Source organism: Erinaceus europaeus, chromosome 14, assembly GCF_950295315.1.
Source record: "Erinaceus europaeus chromosome 14, mEriEur2.1, whole genome shotgun sequence".
In the NCBI taxonomy this organism is placed as follows: Eukaryota; Metazoa; Chordata; class Mammalia; order Eulipotyphla; family Erinaceidae; genus Erinaceus; species Erinaceus europaeus.
Genome location: NC_080175.1, coordinates 32,638,792 through 32,655,943, shown reverse-complemented (window position 1 = coordinate 32,655,943; position 17,152 = coordinate 32,638,792). Strand labels below are relative to the sequence as shown.

At 43.9% G+C, this 17,152-nt stretch overlaps 1 protein-coding gene across 2 annotated transcripts in view; it reads left to right on the top strand.

Annotated features, from left to right (window-relative positions):
- The window catches only part of EGFR (epidermal growth factor receptor), a 210,137-nt gene that overhangs the window by 131,257 nt on the left and 61,728 nt on the right, over positions 1 to 17,152 (top strand). The window contains exons 1-3 of one of the 2 annotated variants that reach the window (XM_007535219.3): positions 9,938 to 10,007; positions 13,755 to 13,906; positions 15,482 to 15,668. In XM_007535219.3, the coding sequence (XP_007535281.1) occupies positions 13,826 to 13,906; positions 15,482 to 15,668 (268 nt within the window). In that variant the 5' untranslated portion in view covers positions 9,938 to 10,007; positions 13,755 to 13,825. Of the gene's footprint in view, positions 1 to 9,937; positions 10,008 to 13,754; positions 13,907 to 15,481; positions 15,669 to 17,152 lie in introns of those variants that run through there. The other variant, XM_060171534.1, reaches the window with a different exon arrangement.

The following is a 17,152-nucleotide window of genomic DNA, read 5'->3' as shown; positions in this document are numbered from 1 at the left end:
GTCTTTCTCTCCCCCTCTCTATCTTTCCCATCTCTCTCGATTTCTCTCTGTCCTGTCCAACAACGATGACATTAACAACAACAATAATAACTACAACAGTAAAAAAGAAGTTAACCTGCATTTTGAAGAACATTTTTCTATCTGTGGCTCCTGAGAGATTAACCTCTAAGTATGCCTATGGGGAAAATTCAAGTCATTCTTTCTAGGGGAAGCAATCCAGCCCAGTATTCTTTGACCTAGATTTACTGCCACAGCAGAGCAGGTTCACCTCCAGGATTGAACTTCAGTGTGAAACTTATTTAAGTTTAAGAGGAAAATTGCAGAGTTAATAAACAAGACACAAAGTTTGAAGGCAGGAATATCTTCAAAAGAAAACAGTAAATATGCATTGTGAATCATCTATGTGATTTAACTGATAAAGCAAGAAAAGCAGTGATGCTTTCTTGCCTGTTAGAATATATACTTCATGTTCTTGGAAGACATCTTTCTGTTTTAATCTCAGGTAATTGGCTTTCAACTGTAGGATCTGCAGTCAGTAGCAAATTTAATTCAGTTAGACTAGGGAGGGTATAATAGAAACTAATACCTAAGAGACCCAAGCAAGGAAAACTACTTCCTCAAATAAGCTTGAGAATTTTCCATTTGGCACAATTATTAATAGATACAGTGAAGATTCCATCTTTACTACTCAACTGCTATATTAGTTATAGAACGTAAGATAAAAAGTGAATCAAGTTTTCAGAACATTTATGTGTGATGCTAATGCAGACATTTCAGCAATTTCACAACGTTCATTTATCTTTTATTTCTTGCTGGGTTTCTCAGCGTAATAAGCTAGAAGGAAGCCAAAGGAAACACAATGTTTGCTATTCTCAGATGACATATTATTCTTTAAAGAGACAAAATCTGCTGTGAAGCAACAGAATGCTCTCACCACCCAAGTATGAGCCAGTGCACATTCATAACAGGCCTCCACAGGGATGGGGAGCCCGGAAGCAGGGCCGGATGGGGAGTCTCTGCAGAGGATGTCCCCAAGAAGGGAGCCCACACACATGGAATTCCCAGGAGCAGCATGAGGAGGGGCTCTGGGCAGAAAGTGGTCTTTGTGTTTGAGTGTCTGCTGGGCTAGGAGTAGAGAGAAGCAGGTATGCAATCTAAGGAAACGACTAGGAGACTAAGTTTCCAACCAGGGTAAACAATACCAGAGTGGCTGCTTGTCACTTGTGCAGGCTCTGCTGGGCACTGAGCCACTGGCATGAAAATGGGAAGCTGGGGTTTCTGGATGCTCTAGGAGCAGATGAAGGGATGGGTCGTGGGTGGAGTGGAACTGGACATCTGATTCTTAAAGTGCAGAATGCCTGCAACTGCCACACCCCCTGTCTCCTGTGTGCTCTCATTCCTGTCCCCTCCCCCACCCCAGTCATCATCTCCTGCATGGCCCTGCTGACTGTATCTTCATTCTCTCTCTCTCTCTCTCTCTCTCTCTCTCTGTGCGTGTGTGTGTGTGTGGGTGTGTGTGGGGGGGTATGTGTATGTCCTTGTAGGTGTCTGATTTTTCCACTCCAGGCCAACTTTTTTATTCAGACAGAAGAGAAACCACAGCGCTGGCTTTATGCAGGGCCATCTCACACCAACATGTTCCTGGGACTTGAACCTGGGCAGTGCCTGGTTACCCTTAAGTCCTCTCAATTCTCCTATTTTGGTAATGATGAAAGAAGGTCTGCACACTAACCTTTACCCTTTCCTTTAATTCTTTCTGCTTCCCTGTAACTTGGCTCCATTTTTCTGGTTACTTTATCAGCAGATAATTCCTAACAGTGCTTTAGGGGTTAGCCTTGGGGAGAAATCCAAGATTTCTAGAAGTTAACCTCTTTATCTTCTAGAAAGTAACCACATACAAGAGATCAGGCATTTCAACCTCCTATTAGACCTTCCTGTCTGGTCTGCCATGGTTCAAATCCTGCTATCTGTTTTATAGAGGTTTAGTTGGCATGTGGTATCCCGTGCCAGTTTGTCACATTCTTCTGGTGGCTGTGGAGCACAGCTGTGGCATAAGTCACACATCTGCAAACCCACAGATATTACTCTCTAGCTCTTTTTGGAAAAGGTTTGCTAGCCCCTGATCTGAAACACTAGAAAGGAGAGGACAGCTTCGCTTGTCATCATCCACACCCCTCTTTCCTCAGGATTCATTCAAAACCAGATGGCCATGTCTGAAAACTGAAATTTTCATGGAGACTGATGTGCTTGAGAAACAAAAGTATCTGCGCCAAAATTAAGATTTTTCTTTGCAAAAACTTGGCTTGGGCATCTTCTGAGTCAACTTGGTGACTGTTTGAATTTTTAGGTCAATCTTTCCCAGTCAGTGAACTCAGGAAGGGGACTTGGGGTCACAGCAACCAGGGAAAGAGACTTCCAGCCCATGGTCAGGGTAGGTTTCTCCTTTTTTTTTTTTTCACTGTGACTTCTCTTACCCATTTTAAAATGAACCCTAGAAAAAATTATTTTAGCTAAGTAGGCGTAAGTGGTGGTGGTGGTGGGGAAGTGTGCCTTTTTAAAAGTCATTAAATAAAAACATGTGCATGCACACAACACACAAACCCAATTACACTTACGAAACTACCAGCAAGGGTCAAGCAAGGCCTTTTACTAGTTGAAAGAGAACAACAGTAGGAAATACTCTGAGCCAGAGCTGGAGCTCTCTTAAGGGAATTCTCCTGCAAGGCATGTTCTAGGTGTGGCTTCCTGGACTTTGAGTGCCAGGCAATAGCCCCCTGGGCAAATGTGGGTCCTGAAACCTTTCTTTAAAGCTTATCCCTGTAGCTGAGATGGGCAGGTCAGCAGCAAGAACCCACAGAGGCTCACCAGGCCACACACTCTGGAGTGAGCATCAGGGCAGGGTACTCAGTCTCTTGGAGTACTTGGGAGGAAGGAAGCAATCATTCTGCTGGGACCCAAGCCAGATTTCATTCCAACTCGAGTCTAAGAGATCTGGATGGAAGGTCTGCACATGTGAAGCCCTTTGCCGGATTCTCCCATCTCTTCAATCCTCCCAAGAGTCCTCGGCCCCTTTTTTTTAAGTTGAGAAAGAAAGGATGGGATCATCTCATTTGCTGCAACATAGATGGAGAGAGCCATGCTAAGTGAAATAAGCCAGAAATGGGAGGGAAAATAGTAGATAATCTCACTTAAGGTGGGACCCAAGAAACAAAGCAAGAGATAATATAGAGTGAAATTTTAATGGACTGTGATCTTTCACAGCAAGTCCAAGGACTCAGTGGAGGACCTATGGGGGAGAGAGAGGCTGGGTAATTGAGTGACCTGTGGAGGAGAAGAACAATAAATAGTTTAGTAGAGAGTGAAATATTCTAAGAACCATTTTTAGAAGATGTGCAGCTATACCCCTGTGACAAAAACACCCATGCCAATCACCATTTCTTCAATAAAGAATTAATTAAAAGAAAGAATGATTTCAGCATGTCAACAATTTGCCTTAGTAACAGCTTTTTCTCTCCAAGGCAAGTGTCAATAAAATTCTGATTACTTACTCTTGTAATCAAATAGCTGGGGTGTGGGGGCAGGTAGGTCATCTCCTCCTTGACTTCCTCCTCCCTCCTCCTCTTCCCTCCTCCACCTCTTCCTTTTTCCCTTCTCCCCTTCTCCTCCTTTTCTTTCTCCTTTTCATCTTCATCCTTTCCCTCCTTTTTATGACTTTTCAAATAGTTTATCACATAAACCTGAAGTGCATGTAGTTATCCTGAGAAGCTGACATACTTCTGTAACTTGAAAACAAACAAACAAGTAGCCAACTCTGCTCCTGCTGAAGTCCAGCTGCTAGTCTTGTTAAGATGGTGACTTTTCTTCCTTTCACTGCTTCTTATTTGTCACAGTAGCAAAAAGCACAGGTTACAACACACAAAGAACAATTTCAGCCTGGAGCAGTACAGAGCCATTCAGAAATCTCTTCCTGTGAAGCCCAGCCCTTCCACACCTCTCACCTTCATTGTTTCTCAGGGTCCCTACAGAATGACCAAGGCTTCTTCTGCCTCCTCATGTCTCAGTTCCATTCCTGTTTCTGTACATATCAGTGTATCTGCTAATGTTCCAGTGAAGTCATAGACTTGCCCGCTGCTTTTCTAGGAAGTCTTGGCTTAACTCTGGACTTTATTGTGGTTCTACACGAGGCCCCATTGGTGGATTTCACACTGAGCACCTGGGGCCAGCTAATGGGCATGGCCTTACAGGGGCTGGGAGCCAAGAGAAACACTGGTACACAGGCCTCTCCTGACCTGTTCATGATTGTCCCCTTATTTTGATTTGTGCTGTTATTTGCTTTGGGATTGTGCAAGGGCTATAGATTGGGAGAGTTAGTGGCTATTTGCTTCTTTGTGTTTTTTACTAGTACTGATAGATAAACCAACTTAAATGTGTGCATCTTAGGGTGGGCAGTGAACTGTCATTGCCGCTAGCACCCATACAGTTTTTTGCAGCGGCACATCCTCAAGAAAAAAAAAATGTTGTATGTAGATAGCATAATGGTTATACAAAGAGACTCTCATGCCTGAGGCTCCAAAGTCCCAGGTTCAATCCCCTGTGCTACCATAAGCCTGAGCTGATCAATGCTTTGTTAAAAATAAATAATAATGTATTTTTTAAAATGCTGTCACTTCATCCCATGCTGGAGTGGAAAGCTATTTCCTTGCAAATTGCAAATCTCTTTCAGAACGTTTTTTTTCTGGTAAGAAGATTTGATGGAAAAGTGATTTTGTAGATCATTATAAATAAACCCCAAGAGGATAATGTGTATAGCCAAGACTTAGTGCAGTCAAACTCTACAGAGGAGAATAATAATGATAGAATAATGATAGGGAAATGATAGAAAGGGAGGAGACTTGGCTTGCTCACTGTGGCCTGTCACAGTCACTGTGGGACTGTGGGGAGGTCAGCATGTCTGCTTGGAAGCTCTTAGGCATTCTCCTTGATTCTGGATATGACTGCCATTGGCTTGGTAACAAGGAGGATGGAGCTCCTCTCCCACACAACTTGAGGCTGGTGGCTTCGTGTCTCTCCATGTCCCTGTGGTATGTGTCTGCCTTTTAAGACTTGGGGATGTCCCATGGCTTTTTTCATGCTTGAAGTCATCTCTCTGTGGGACCAATATATTCCTTCCGCTCAGTGAGTACTTCTGATTCATTCTTGGCAGCTGTTCCTGACAGCGTTTTATTAAATACGATCGAGCTGAATAAGTGAATGAAGAGAAGAACAAGCAGCTTCATGGCTCTGGTGCGAAGGGCCCCACCTCACACAGGCGGTGGCTAGAGCCCAGGCTGAGGATCCAAGGCCCTGACACCTCTCAGCAGGTGTAGTTGTCATGATTGTAGAGGGAAGATTTGGCCAGCCAGCACAAGGCCATGTGGAGAATGTCGCCCTGCCTTTGTCCCCCAGGCATGAGTCATGTAGGTGAACTGGAGGGGAAGGAATGTGAGCTGGTTGGAGTCCCAGCCCAGAGCAGAGCATCCTGGTGAGCCCTGCCTCACTTTAACTGCACCTCACCTTGTGAGGAATGGCAGTCTGGAAGGGCGTGTACCGGAAGAGCCCAGTTGCTCAAAGACCTGGCCCAGAGCTGGCCTCTGAGAAGCTGCTGAAGCAACAATGAGTGGTCCCCCAGCTATCTTATGGGTGATGACAGCCGCCCACTGGCAGCCTTCCACGCTTCTCCTCTGTGCCCTGCTCCCCAGGCTCAGTCAAGGTGAAAAGGTGGTGCCAGATAAGGCAGTCTGAGTCACACCTGTCAGATTTGAACCTGTGTATGAGCAGCGATTTCTGAAGTCACCCCTTTTGTGGCAGGTTTTTTTTAATCATTATTTTAAGCTATTTATTTATTTATTTGTAAATAGGGACAGAGAGAAATTGAGAGGGGAGGGAGAGATAAGGCAAGAGATACAAAGACACTTGCAGCTCTACTTCATTCACCACTCATGAAGCTTTCCCCCTGTAGGTGAGGACCAGGAGCTTGAACCCAGGTCCTTGAGCACTGTACTGTAGTATGTGCACTTAATCAGGTGTGCCACTGCCTGGCCATGATTTTTTTTTTTATTGGAGGGGGTTAATGGTTTCCAGTAAATATAGTTGTTGGTACATGTGTAAAATTTTTCAGTTTTCTGCAAAACATTCTCACCCCCAGTCTAAGGCCTCCTCTATCATCATGCACTGGGACCTGAAAACCTTTCCCTCTGTCCTCCCCTCACAGGACTTTACTTTGGTACAGTACACCAAACCCAGTCCAAGTTCTGGAGTTTTTGTTTATTGGTTTTTCACTTCCTACTTCCATCCGCCTGCCTTCTCTGGGCTGACCTCCTTCAGTCACCCAGGAGTTAGTCCTGCCCTTGCACCCTTTCATTTTTCCGTCCCCTGGTCCTGCAAAGTTGAATGTGTGCAAAGCCCACATCTTTCCACAGGCCCTTCTGGTGAAACAGTCAGGGCCCTTCAACACCTCCACATCAGGTAGCAGACCAGCACAGCAGCTCCTTACTGAGAAGGGGCTTGGGTACTGAGGTAATGTCCTGATTCTGCACTGCCCTCCCTGGCTGCTCGAGGCACTGAGCTGAGGAGCAGCTGAGCTCTGTACTAGGTCAAGAATACCTGAATGCCAGCCAGGATGAGCCATGTAAGCGACGATAAGGTCCACAGACTTCTGTAAAGGAAGTGGTGTTATTCACTCCCCAAATATGCCTATGTGTGGACAGGGAGCCCCCAAACATGAGCTAGCAGTACCCAGCAAAGATATTAGGAAGGCAGCAGCCTAGCCAAAGAGGAGGGGCTCATACACATGGAAGGAAGTCATTCTCACTTGTGTGTTCATGAAGAGATGTGAGGTCATGTCCAGGTCTCTGCCCTTTGCCCAGTGTGTGAGACTGTCTCATTGAAAAACTTTATCCATCCATGAAGTTGAGTCTAGTACACGTCCAGTGTTTGAAGCACAGATGGTCAGAGACAGGCAAGACAAAGTGTGTCACCAGGCACATAGTTTGTTCAAAAGAGATGTCTAGGGGAGGGGGAAGTGAAATAGCACAGTGGTTTATGCCACAAACTTTCATGCCAGAGACACCAGCAGTTCCTAGTTCAATACCTGGCCACCGTAAGCCAGAGCCTGCAGTACTTAGGGGGGGGGGGGGTCATCAAAGAGAAATGGAAGGAGAGGGAGGGAGGAAGAGAGGAAAGAGGAGAGATTGGCTTTAGTGAATGAGAGTAGTGAACAAGGTACTGGACTCTCAAGTGCAAGGATCCAAAATCAATCCCTAACATTGCATGTGCCAGAGTGATTCTTTGAAGTAATCTCTCTCTCTCTCTCTCTCTTTCTCTCTCTCTCTCCACTCTTTCTCTCTCTCATAAATAAATCAGTCTTCCAATAAAGTAAAAGGAGATCCCATATGAGTTCAGATCAGTTCCCAGTAGTCCAGCAAGAGGTCAAATTTATGTCTGATTTACTAGTCATGCAGCTAACTACAAACAATGGGAAGGGTTTCCACATTTGCCAGGTAGGATTCTTACTTTTCATTGTTAGAACCATTCTTTGGACAATATCCTGTGATTAAAATAAAAAGTGATGTTATGTATTTCAGAATTTTCAAAGCATCCCACACTTCTAACACTTTCCATCCACTGTTCTAGGTTTGTTTGGGGGGGAAATTTGTTCACTGAAGACACATGGACAGAAAGAGATACAAAGGTTTGGTGCTGTGAATGCTGCTGCAGAAAACCTCAGTGCTGAACATACTTTCTATGTAAAGTGATTTGTGAAACCCTTTCATGTACATGATCTCATTATTGCTCACAACTCCCAAGCCAGTTTTTTCAAGCTGATCCCATTTAAGCAGTGAGAACACTGAGGCCCAGAATGTAGACACCTTGCTGGGGCTTGCCCATAATGATGCTATCATAGCCTGCATGCTGAGAGGTGCTTAGTGATGTCACTGGAAACATATTCCATGTTCCCTCATAAAAACGGCCCTTCCTGGGATCCAGAGACAGTGGCTCACTACCAACAAAGTGTGCACGTGTAAAATGTTCCCACCTTGCTATCTTAAAAAAAGAAAATACACTTGGCTTGGGATGGTTTTAATGATGTGGGGGGGGGGTGGTCATGTGTATGGAAATCAACCAGTTTTAGAGTTCAGTTCCCCAACTCAAAAATAAGAGCTGTTATTTTGAAATCTTGTGCTTATTAACTTAATTAGAGTTACTTTAGCTTGCAACTGTGTTGGACATGCTGAAGCTCGACATATCTAGTCCAGCAGGCATGTTATAAACCATGTGACAAATTATCAGATTTTAGGGGGGGGTTGAGTACTATCTTTGTAATTCTTTGTTTCGTTTTTTTTTTTAATTTTGCTATTTTCCCCTTTTGTTGCCCATGTTGTTTTATTGTTGTTGTAGTTATTATTATTGTTGTTGTTGATGTTGTCATTGTTGGATAGGAAAGAGAGAAAAATGAAGAGAGGAAGGGAAAACAGGGGGGAAAGATTCCTGCAGACCTACTTTACCACCTGTGATGTGACCACCTCCCTTGCAGGTGGGGATCCTGGGGCTTGAACTGGGATCCTTATGCCAGTCTTTGCACTTTGCGCCACATGGCGCAAAACCCACTACGCTACCGCCTGACCCCCTCTTTGTTTTTGTTTTTTTTTAAGATTTTTTTTTTTTTACTTTTTATTTAATTTGACAGGAGAGAAATTGAGATGGGAAGGGGAAGATTGAAAGGGAGAGAGAGAGAGAGAGAGAGAGAGAGAGAGATCTTCAGACCTGCTTTACTTCTTGTGAAGCTTACCCCTGCAGGTGGGGCCCAGAGGCCCAAACCAAGGTCCCTGTGCATGGTAACGTGCACTTACCCAGGTGTGCTGCCACCAGCCCCCTATCTGTATTTCCAAGTTGCAGTGTAGATTCAAATTCAGTCTGACAACTATATTTGAGTATCTATAAACTTCAAATGCAATAAGGAACTACTGATAAAAATGTAAAGTCTGGAAAATAGGGATGTAATGAGATGTTTCCCATTCCCCCAAGGCTTTGATTAAGCCTACAATCAGAGTTTAAAAATGTGCTTTATTTTCCCCATAGTTTCCTTATAACTTAACTCAGAGATTTTTCTCCTTTACTACTATTCCAAACTGTTATGTGAGGTAAACAAGTTTTACAAATTAGTCTGGTGCTGGAATTACACTGTTTAACCTTTAGCTATGAATTTGAGGGTATTGGTGGCTCCTTGATACTATTTGGGTTGAAGGGGGGAAAAAAAAAAGCAAAAACAAACTTTTCTATGAGGATGACTATCAGGTTGGAATCCCTGTGGTAGAAGGAAGACAAAGGTCTAGAGAAGGGGAAAGCTATCTCTCAAGTAGATGAGATATCCCTGGGCAGCTGAAGAGATGAGAATCTGGCTGGGACAGTGAATAGTGAATAGGGAAAGAGGCTGAAAGGATGGAGCTGCCCAGGCCTTCCCAGCCTCAGTAGGAAATTTGACTTGTGACCACATAGGGACTCTGCAATGGTTGACCTTCTGCTTCACCATGGGGTTCAAAGATCAAAAGCAGCAACAATCCAGGAAGCCAGGGGAGAGACCCACAGAAGCCCACCTACATGGGCAGCCATTAACATAAACATGTAGTAAAAAAAGCAACAGCTAAAAAATAATTATAAATTTACTTGGGCAATCCCAAAAGTGCCTCCGTGGACTGGAAAGGATCTTGAGAAACTAGCTTTTGTGTTGTAGTTTGATCAGTAATACAGATTTGTCCAGACTTGTGGGCAATGAGAGGTGTACACCCCCATATCGACAGTCTGCCCCTTGATATTAGGGGCATTCCAAGATAGATTGCTTTAATTCTTTAATTTTCATATTCTATGCTTGATCTTGGCTAAATGGCTGCTTTATTTTTAGTTAGGATGAAATGAAGGAAGAGGGTCCTTGAAAAGAAGGATATTCCAATGACAAGGTGCAGAGTGTGCAGGTAACATCCCATCAAACATCTGCATGACATGATCACAAAAAGCTGCCCATTGTCAGTATAAAGGCTTTTCAATATCGTGGTCAGAACTCAAGGGCACCATCTTAAGTTAGGTCAAGCCAGAAAAATAAAGGCAAATACCGAATGATCTCATTTATGGGTGGAACTTAAGAATAAAGAACAGTAAAGGAGTCCGAGAGGTGGCACAGTGATAAAGCTTTGGACTCTCTAGCATGAGGTCCTGAGTTCAATCCCCGGCAGCACATGTGTCAGAGTGATGTCTGGTTCTTTCTTGTAAATAAATAAAAATTTTTAAAAGGACAGTAAAGGAAAAAATAATATGAAATTTGGACTGGGAGTGGTGTATTGCACCAAAGCAAAGGACTCTGGGAAGGAGGGAAAGATAAAGAGACATTGGGGTCCTGGTATGTCTCCCTAGATGTCAATCTAAGGATACTATATTGATTATCCACAGAAGAGAATTCAAGATGGACTTGTTATTACTGAATCAAATAGTATTTCAAGTGCACTCTTCTCAAAAACAGACATACCAGACTGCTGTGTACTTAGGCTGTGTTGAATTTTTTTTTTGCCATTAAAAAAATAGCACTCTGCATAAAGTTTTTCCTATACATAGACTTATTTCCTCAATAGTTCTTCCCAAGTGCATCATCAGACACATAGAGCCTAAATGTACTTATTTGCTTATGTAAGTTGTCCCCATGTTTCCAAAATATATTTATGAATTGATATGCACATCAATACTGTGTGTCATTGCTGTTATCTTTCAAATAAACATATATTTCTAAATATGTAACTCAGTATGATCATAAACAACGAAGAATAATGATTGGGTGGTCTGGGAGGTGGCGCAGTGGATAAAGCATCGGACTCTCAAGCATGAGGTTCATGTCCTTGGCACCACATGTACCAAAGTGAAGTCTGGCTCTATCTCTCTCCTCCTATGTTTCTCATTAATAAATAAATAGATAAGATATTTTAAAAATAAATAAATAAAAGAATCATGATAGGTCTTCCTCAAATAAATTCTTGAGATTCTCACTTAGCACTTTTTCAGTGAATGAAGGCACAAGTACAGGTGGGATTTTCTTTTGATCTTTATTTTTCAATAGTATGCCTGGCTAGACCTCAATAATGTGCTTTCTTTCTGACAAAAGTTGTTTTCCTTATTACTATTGATTTACTAGTTTAAAAAATATATTTAGTTCAGCTGAGAGAAACTTATAAATTGATGTATTTGGTAATTTTAAAAGAAAGCAATTGCTTTCTTTCCATCTCTCTGTGTGCCGAAGAAACACTTCTGGAATGTGCTCTGACCTCATATCCTCGGCTCTGTTCACCTGGGAGGACAAGAGGGTATGGCCTGTGAGAGTGAGATCCTGGTACATCAGCTAGCCAAGCAGCCCTAGTCTCAGGGTGTGCCAATCACAGCTCACATGTGATTGTCAAAACTTTGCTCCTACATTGGTGGTGGCATCTTGAAGGACATTACGATTGGGAAATCATTCTGGCCCTGTCTGCATGCATTGCAGCCAACTGTGTACAACTGTTCCAACTTGAGAGAACAGTCAAAGTGGCCTAGACTGCTTGTGAATGCAGAACAGAGATGTCAGCTCGACCCATTGGGGCTGGATGAGTTATACTGTCATGCTGCCCCAGAGCCAGTAGACAAGCTCCATCTAATCGTCAGTTCCCATGTGAGAGAGACCTCTCTCCCCACATTTGGATGAGACCACAGAAGGTCGAAGAGGGGAACCCCACTCTCCCCTATCCCCAGCGTAAAGAGGGTATGGTGATTGCTTCATATTTAATGTTGGTATAAATGCCTTGGGTTGATTATGTGGTATCTGAGCTTTTGGTGAAATGCAAGAGCAGACAGTCAGATGATATACTTCAGAGCAATCCCCAGGCAGAGAAAACAAAGGGGTTTATAAAATAGATGTGTGCATGCCGAGAGAACTGCTGGGCCAGCAAAATAGCTCATCTGGGCAGTGTCTCTGCCTTGACATGGGCAGGATCCCAGGGTCAGCCCCGCCCCCACAGCACTGGGAGGAGTTGTAGTGCAGTGCTGTAGTGTCTTTCCCTCTCACACTCTCCCTCTCTTCTGTCTGAAAAAGTCAGCATGAAGAGGTGAGACTCTGGCAACATAAGTGTTCTGAGGAAGAGGAAGGTGCCTGCTGATTCTAGCTGTGTCAGTGCCCAACCCCCCACTGCTGGCTGTTGCCTGGCCTCTGCAGAGTGGAAGAGCCTGGCCAGCTCTGACCCAACCCCCGAAGCCAGGAGCCATATTTCTTCACTCATGATAATTTTGGTTCAAAGTATAGTTCCTTAATGATCTACCTGCTTCAAAAGCCCCAAATCTCTTTGTTTTGTTAAACTTGCCTAAACATGTCTTTCAAAGAGCTAAGTTTTAAAAGATGAATTTAGTATCATCTCCTCCTTCACTTTTAAATAGTAAAATAGCACTCCTAACCCATGGTATAACTTTTGTCTTGTAATTTAGAACGGTGCCTGTGTTCTGTCTGAGACCATAGGACTCCAGGGGAGTAAGTGAGGCACAGCTGTGTGCTCGCAGGGAGGCAAAGTACTCACACACACACTTGTGCCATACACAAGGTTTACATACAGCGTGGTCAACCAGGGCATGTAGCTGAATGCATTGTTAATTATGTCATTTTGGTCATCTTTGTTCTTTCTAGAATTTTTATTTGTTCTCTGACACTTTTGCTGAAGAAAGTATTTTGACTGTCTTTAAAGATTTATTTATCAATGTATCTACTTGTATAAGAAAGAGATGGGGGAGAGGGAGAGGGAAAGGGAAAGAGAGGTGAGAGTACTGCTCAGTTCTAGCTTATGGTGGTGCCAGGGATTGACTCTGGGACCTCTGGTTTGCAAGTCTAATGCTCAACAGCTGAGCTATCTTCCCAGCCTCATTTGGGCTCTTCATTCATACTCTTTTTTTTTTTAATTTTTATTTACAAAATGGAAATATTGACAAGACCATAGGATAAGGGGGGTACAATTCCACACAGTTCCCACCACCATCATTTATACTCTTGTCATCAACTTTAAGTTGTACAATATCATGTTCATCAAATGCCGCCTAGTTTGTTTCATATTTGTATATATTCTTTGGGCACACAATAATGTGACATACTTTTTTTGATAAAGCAAAATGTTCACTAAATAGTCATTAACTCAAAATTGCAACTCTATTATTTAAATACTTTATTATCTGTTTTCCTATTCAAGCTCTTGGGCTAGGGAGACAGCATAGTGATTTTGAAAAAGTCTTTCATGCCTAAGGCTCTGAGGTCCCATACTCAATCCTCAGTACTACCATAAGCTATGGAATTATATTCCTATTATCTTATAAATTTGTAACGCAATATTAAATCACTAATAAGAAAAAAAAAACAGCCTGCTGGGTGCAGTGAAATTACACAAGCCTGAAGTCCAGACAGCAAATTAAATTAATTAAAATTCAATATATTTTCCCTTAGAATATTTTTAAATATTGCATGCATTATAAAAGAGAGCTACCCCCTTATTATGAACTGTGCCTTGTACACAGAAACAACTGGTCACATTTGCCTTGTGGACTTGATTGGCATTAATATTGAGTCTATAAGGTACACAGACTCAGTCAGAGTCTGTAAACATTATCTGACTTAAGTCTCAGGACTTTGGTTGGCATTTCACATACTATCATTTTCCTCTTTTTTCCAGTATGCCAAGGCACAAGTAATAAGCTCACCCAGCTGGGCACCTATGAAGACCATTTCCTGAGCCTACAGAGGATGTTCAACAACTGTGAGGTGGTCCTGGGGAACCTGGAGATCACCTACATGCAAAGGAACTATGACCTCTCCTTCCTCAAGGTTGGTCTTGGGAACCAAGTGGAGAAGAAGGAAGTGAGAGCACATCAAGCCCTTGGCAGGGTCCAGTGACAAGTGTTTGCCTTTGCTGTGCCTATTCCAAGCCCGAGGGAGTCATGAATGCCAGCTTTATGGAAAGGCTACATGACCAGCCAGTGTCAAGTGACAACTCTAAGAGAATATCCATGAAAAGCAGCAGGTTGGCGTTCCCCAATTGCCATTGAGCCAATACTGATCTCTGAATCAGTGTTTCAGCTGTGACATAGCACGCTGGCTCTTTAAGAGACAAGTGTCTCAGTAGGTAGAGCACAGTCCTTGCATGCATGAACCTCCAGGTTTCATTCCCATCATACGACCAGATAATAAAGACATCTTTATAAAAATAAAAAAAGGGGGACCAGCAGTGATGCATCTGGTTAAGCACACATGTTACTGTGCACAAGGATCAAGCCCCCACTCTACCTGCAGGGGGGACTTTTTACAAGCAGGGCTGCAAGTGTCTCTCCTTCTCTCTCCCTCCTTATTTCGCTTCCCCTTTTCATTGTTCTCTGTCATATCAAATTAAAAAAAATAGAAAAGAAAAATAGCCATCAGGAGCAGTGGATTTGTATCTTGTATCGAGCCCCATCAATAGCCCTCGTGGCAAAAAATAAATAAATAAAAGAGAGAAACATACATAAATAAAAAAAGAAGCCCAGACAGAGTACTTACCTCTTTCTTTGATGTAAATACAGCCATTGTGGTTGGCTTCTAGCTACTAAGAGTTTAGCAACCATTTCACCTAAGCCCTGAAGATTTCAGGGTAGGCTCTGATAAGCAGCTAGGAGCCAAAGGCTACAGATTTGTGGGTGATGAATCCAACTGGCATTCTCCAGTCTTGCTTTTTAAATTTCTGGGAGTCAGGTGGTCACACACCTAGTTGAGTGCACACATAGTACTCAAGGACCCGGATTCAAGCCCCTGCTCCCCACTTGCAGGGGAAAGCTTCACAAGTGGTGAAACAGCGCTGTCGGTGTCTCTCTGTCTCTATCTCTTTCTCTCTTCTCAATTTCTCTTTCTTGAGGGGGGCAAGTGGTGGTGCACTTTGTTAAGGGCAACATCACAGTGCACAATGACCCAAGTCCAAGCCGCTAGTCACCACCTGCAGGGGAAAAGCCTCACGAGTGGTGAAGCAGGTCTTCAGGTGCCTCGCTATCTGTTTCCCCCTCCCCTCTCAATTTCACTCTGCCCCTATCCAAAATAATAGTAATAATAATAATAATAATAATAATAAAAGTAATCTCTGAAATGGCAGCATGTGCAAGACTGATCAGAAGTAAAGTAGCAAGACATTTCCACTTTCTCCAGAAAGTGGTGTAAGGAACACACCCAGCAAGACTCATGTCCCTGGATGACTCCCATGGCCCTTTGCTGTCACCCTCAGTTTGGGAGGCAGATGTCCCCTCCCATCTCCCCACTTGTGATTGTTATTAACACATTTCGCTTTTGTCGGTCACTCCAGTTCACTGATGGTCAGGGCTCTGAGTGCTAGGACCTGTGCTGGAGAAGTGTCACATCCACGCTTCCTCCCTTCCCCAGACCATCCAGGAAGTGGCTGGCTACGTGCTCATCGCACTCAACACGGTGGAGAAGATCCCTCTGGAGAACCTGCAGATCATCCGCGGCAACGTGCTATACGAGAACACCCACGCCTTGTCTGTACTGTCCAACTACTATGGCGGCAACAAGACTGGGCTGAGGGAGCTGCCCCTGCGGAACCTACAGGGTGAGGGGTCCTGGGAAGGGGCACGCATGCTTCATCCAGGGGCCTGTCCCTTCCCTTCACCCAGCAGCTTCAAGGGCATCTCATGCAGCTGTGAGCAAGACACAGCAAGTGGCATCTTGAGAAGGTGCTGCCAGCAATCAGAAAGGGAGGGTTTGAGACAGTACCAGCTTCTCCATGTTCCTGCAAAGTCTCCCATGTCCCTAAAATGTAGCACAGGTTCTGGGATCAGAGATTATGACCAGAGGACTTGGGAATGGAGATTTTCTGTTTCCTGGACATAAACAAACTGCCAGTCTTCTCACCTCAGCCTCAAGTGTCAGGAACATATATATGTTCAATTCCTTTATGAGACCACTTCAAGAGCAGTGGGGTTATATGGAAAGCCAGGTTGAAGTTGAGGATGAGAAGTGCAGATATTATAGGAGAGGTTGGAGCTCCTGGGAGCAGGACACTTATGGAAGAGGTGAGGCCTTGGTTTAAAACCTTCAGAGAGGGAGTCGGGCTGTAGCGCAGCGGGTTAAGCGCAGGTGGCGCAAAGCACAAGGACCGGCATGAGGATCCTGGTTCGAACCCCAGCTCCCCACCTGCAGGGGAGTCGCTTCACAGGCAGTGAAGCAGGTCTGCAGGTGTCTATCTTTCTCTCCTCCTCTCTGTCTTCCCCTCCTCTCTCCATTTCTCTCTGTCCTATCTAACAACGACAACAACAATAATAACTACAACAATAAAACAACAAAGGCAGCAAAAGGGAATAAATAAATAAAATAAATATTTTTTAAAAAACAACCTTCAGAAATGGCAGCTATGTGCTCTATGCCGTGGCTCTGACAGCTTCAGTGCTGGTCGTGTTGACTTAGTACCTTCCTTTACTGCCCAAAGCCTTCCTCCCATGCAGAAGCTTCTCTGTGCATTTTATCAATAAACAAAGCATGGCAAGGAGTCCTCCTCAAGTCCCAGATGAGTGAGAGATACCCAGTCTCTGTCCCAAAGTTCTTACTGTCTCCTGTGCCATGTGGTGCTGGTGGTGCTGGTGGTGCTGGTGGTGCTCGAAGTTGGTGGGGCATCAGGAAGGGATGAAAGAGAAGAAAGGACAGAGGCCGGTGTGCTAGGAGAGGAAGGCACATCCGAGCCAGACAGACCTGGCAGGCACTGTCAGTCTATTGAATCTTCTTCAGTGGGCTGGAGAAACAGCTCCCGAGATAGGTGGATTGGCTGCCTTGCCATGTAAGCATTTCAGGTTTGAGCCCTGGTACCACACAGGAGATGCTCTTGCGGTAAAGAAAGCTCCAGAATTGAGGCAGGTGGTGAGTGTGTGTGTGTGTGTGTGTGTGTGTGTGTGTGTGTGTGTGTGTGTGTGTGTGTGTCTATCTTTTGGGTTGTTTGAAAAGCCATGATGTATTTTTTTAATATATTTCTTGTGCAAAAAAAAAAAAAAGACTTTTCTGACAAGCCAATATATTATCTGTCTGAATGCAGAGTGACCCAGA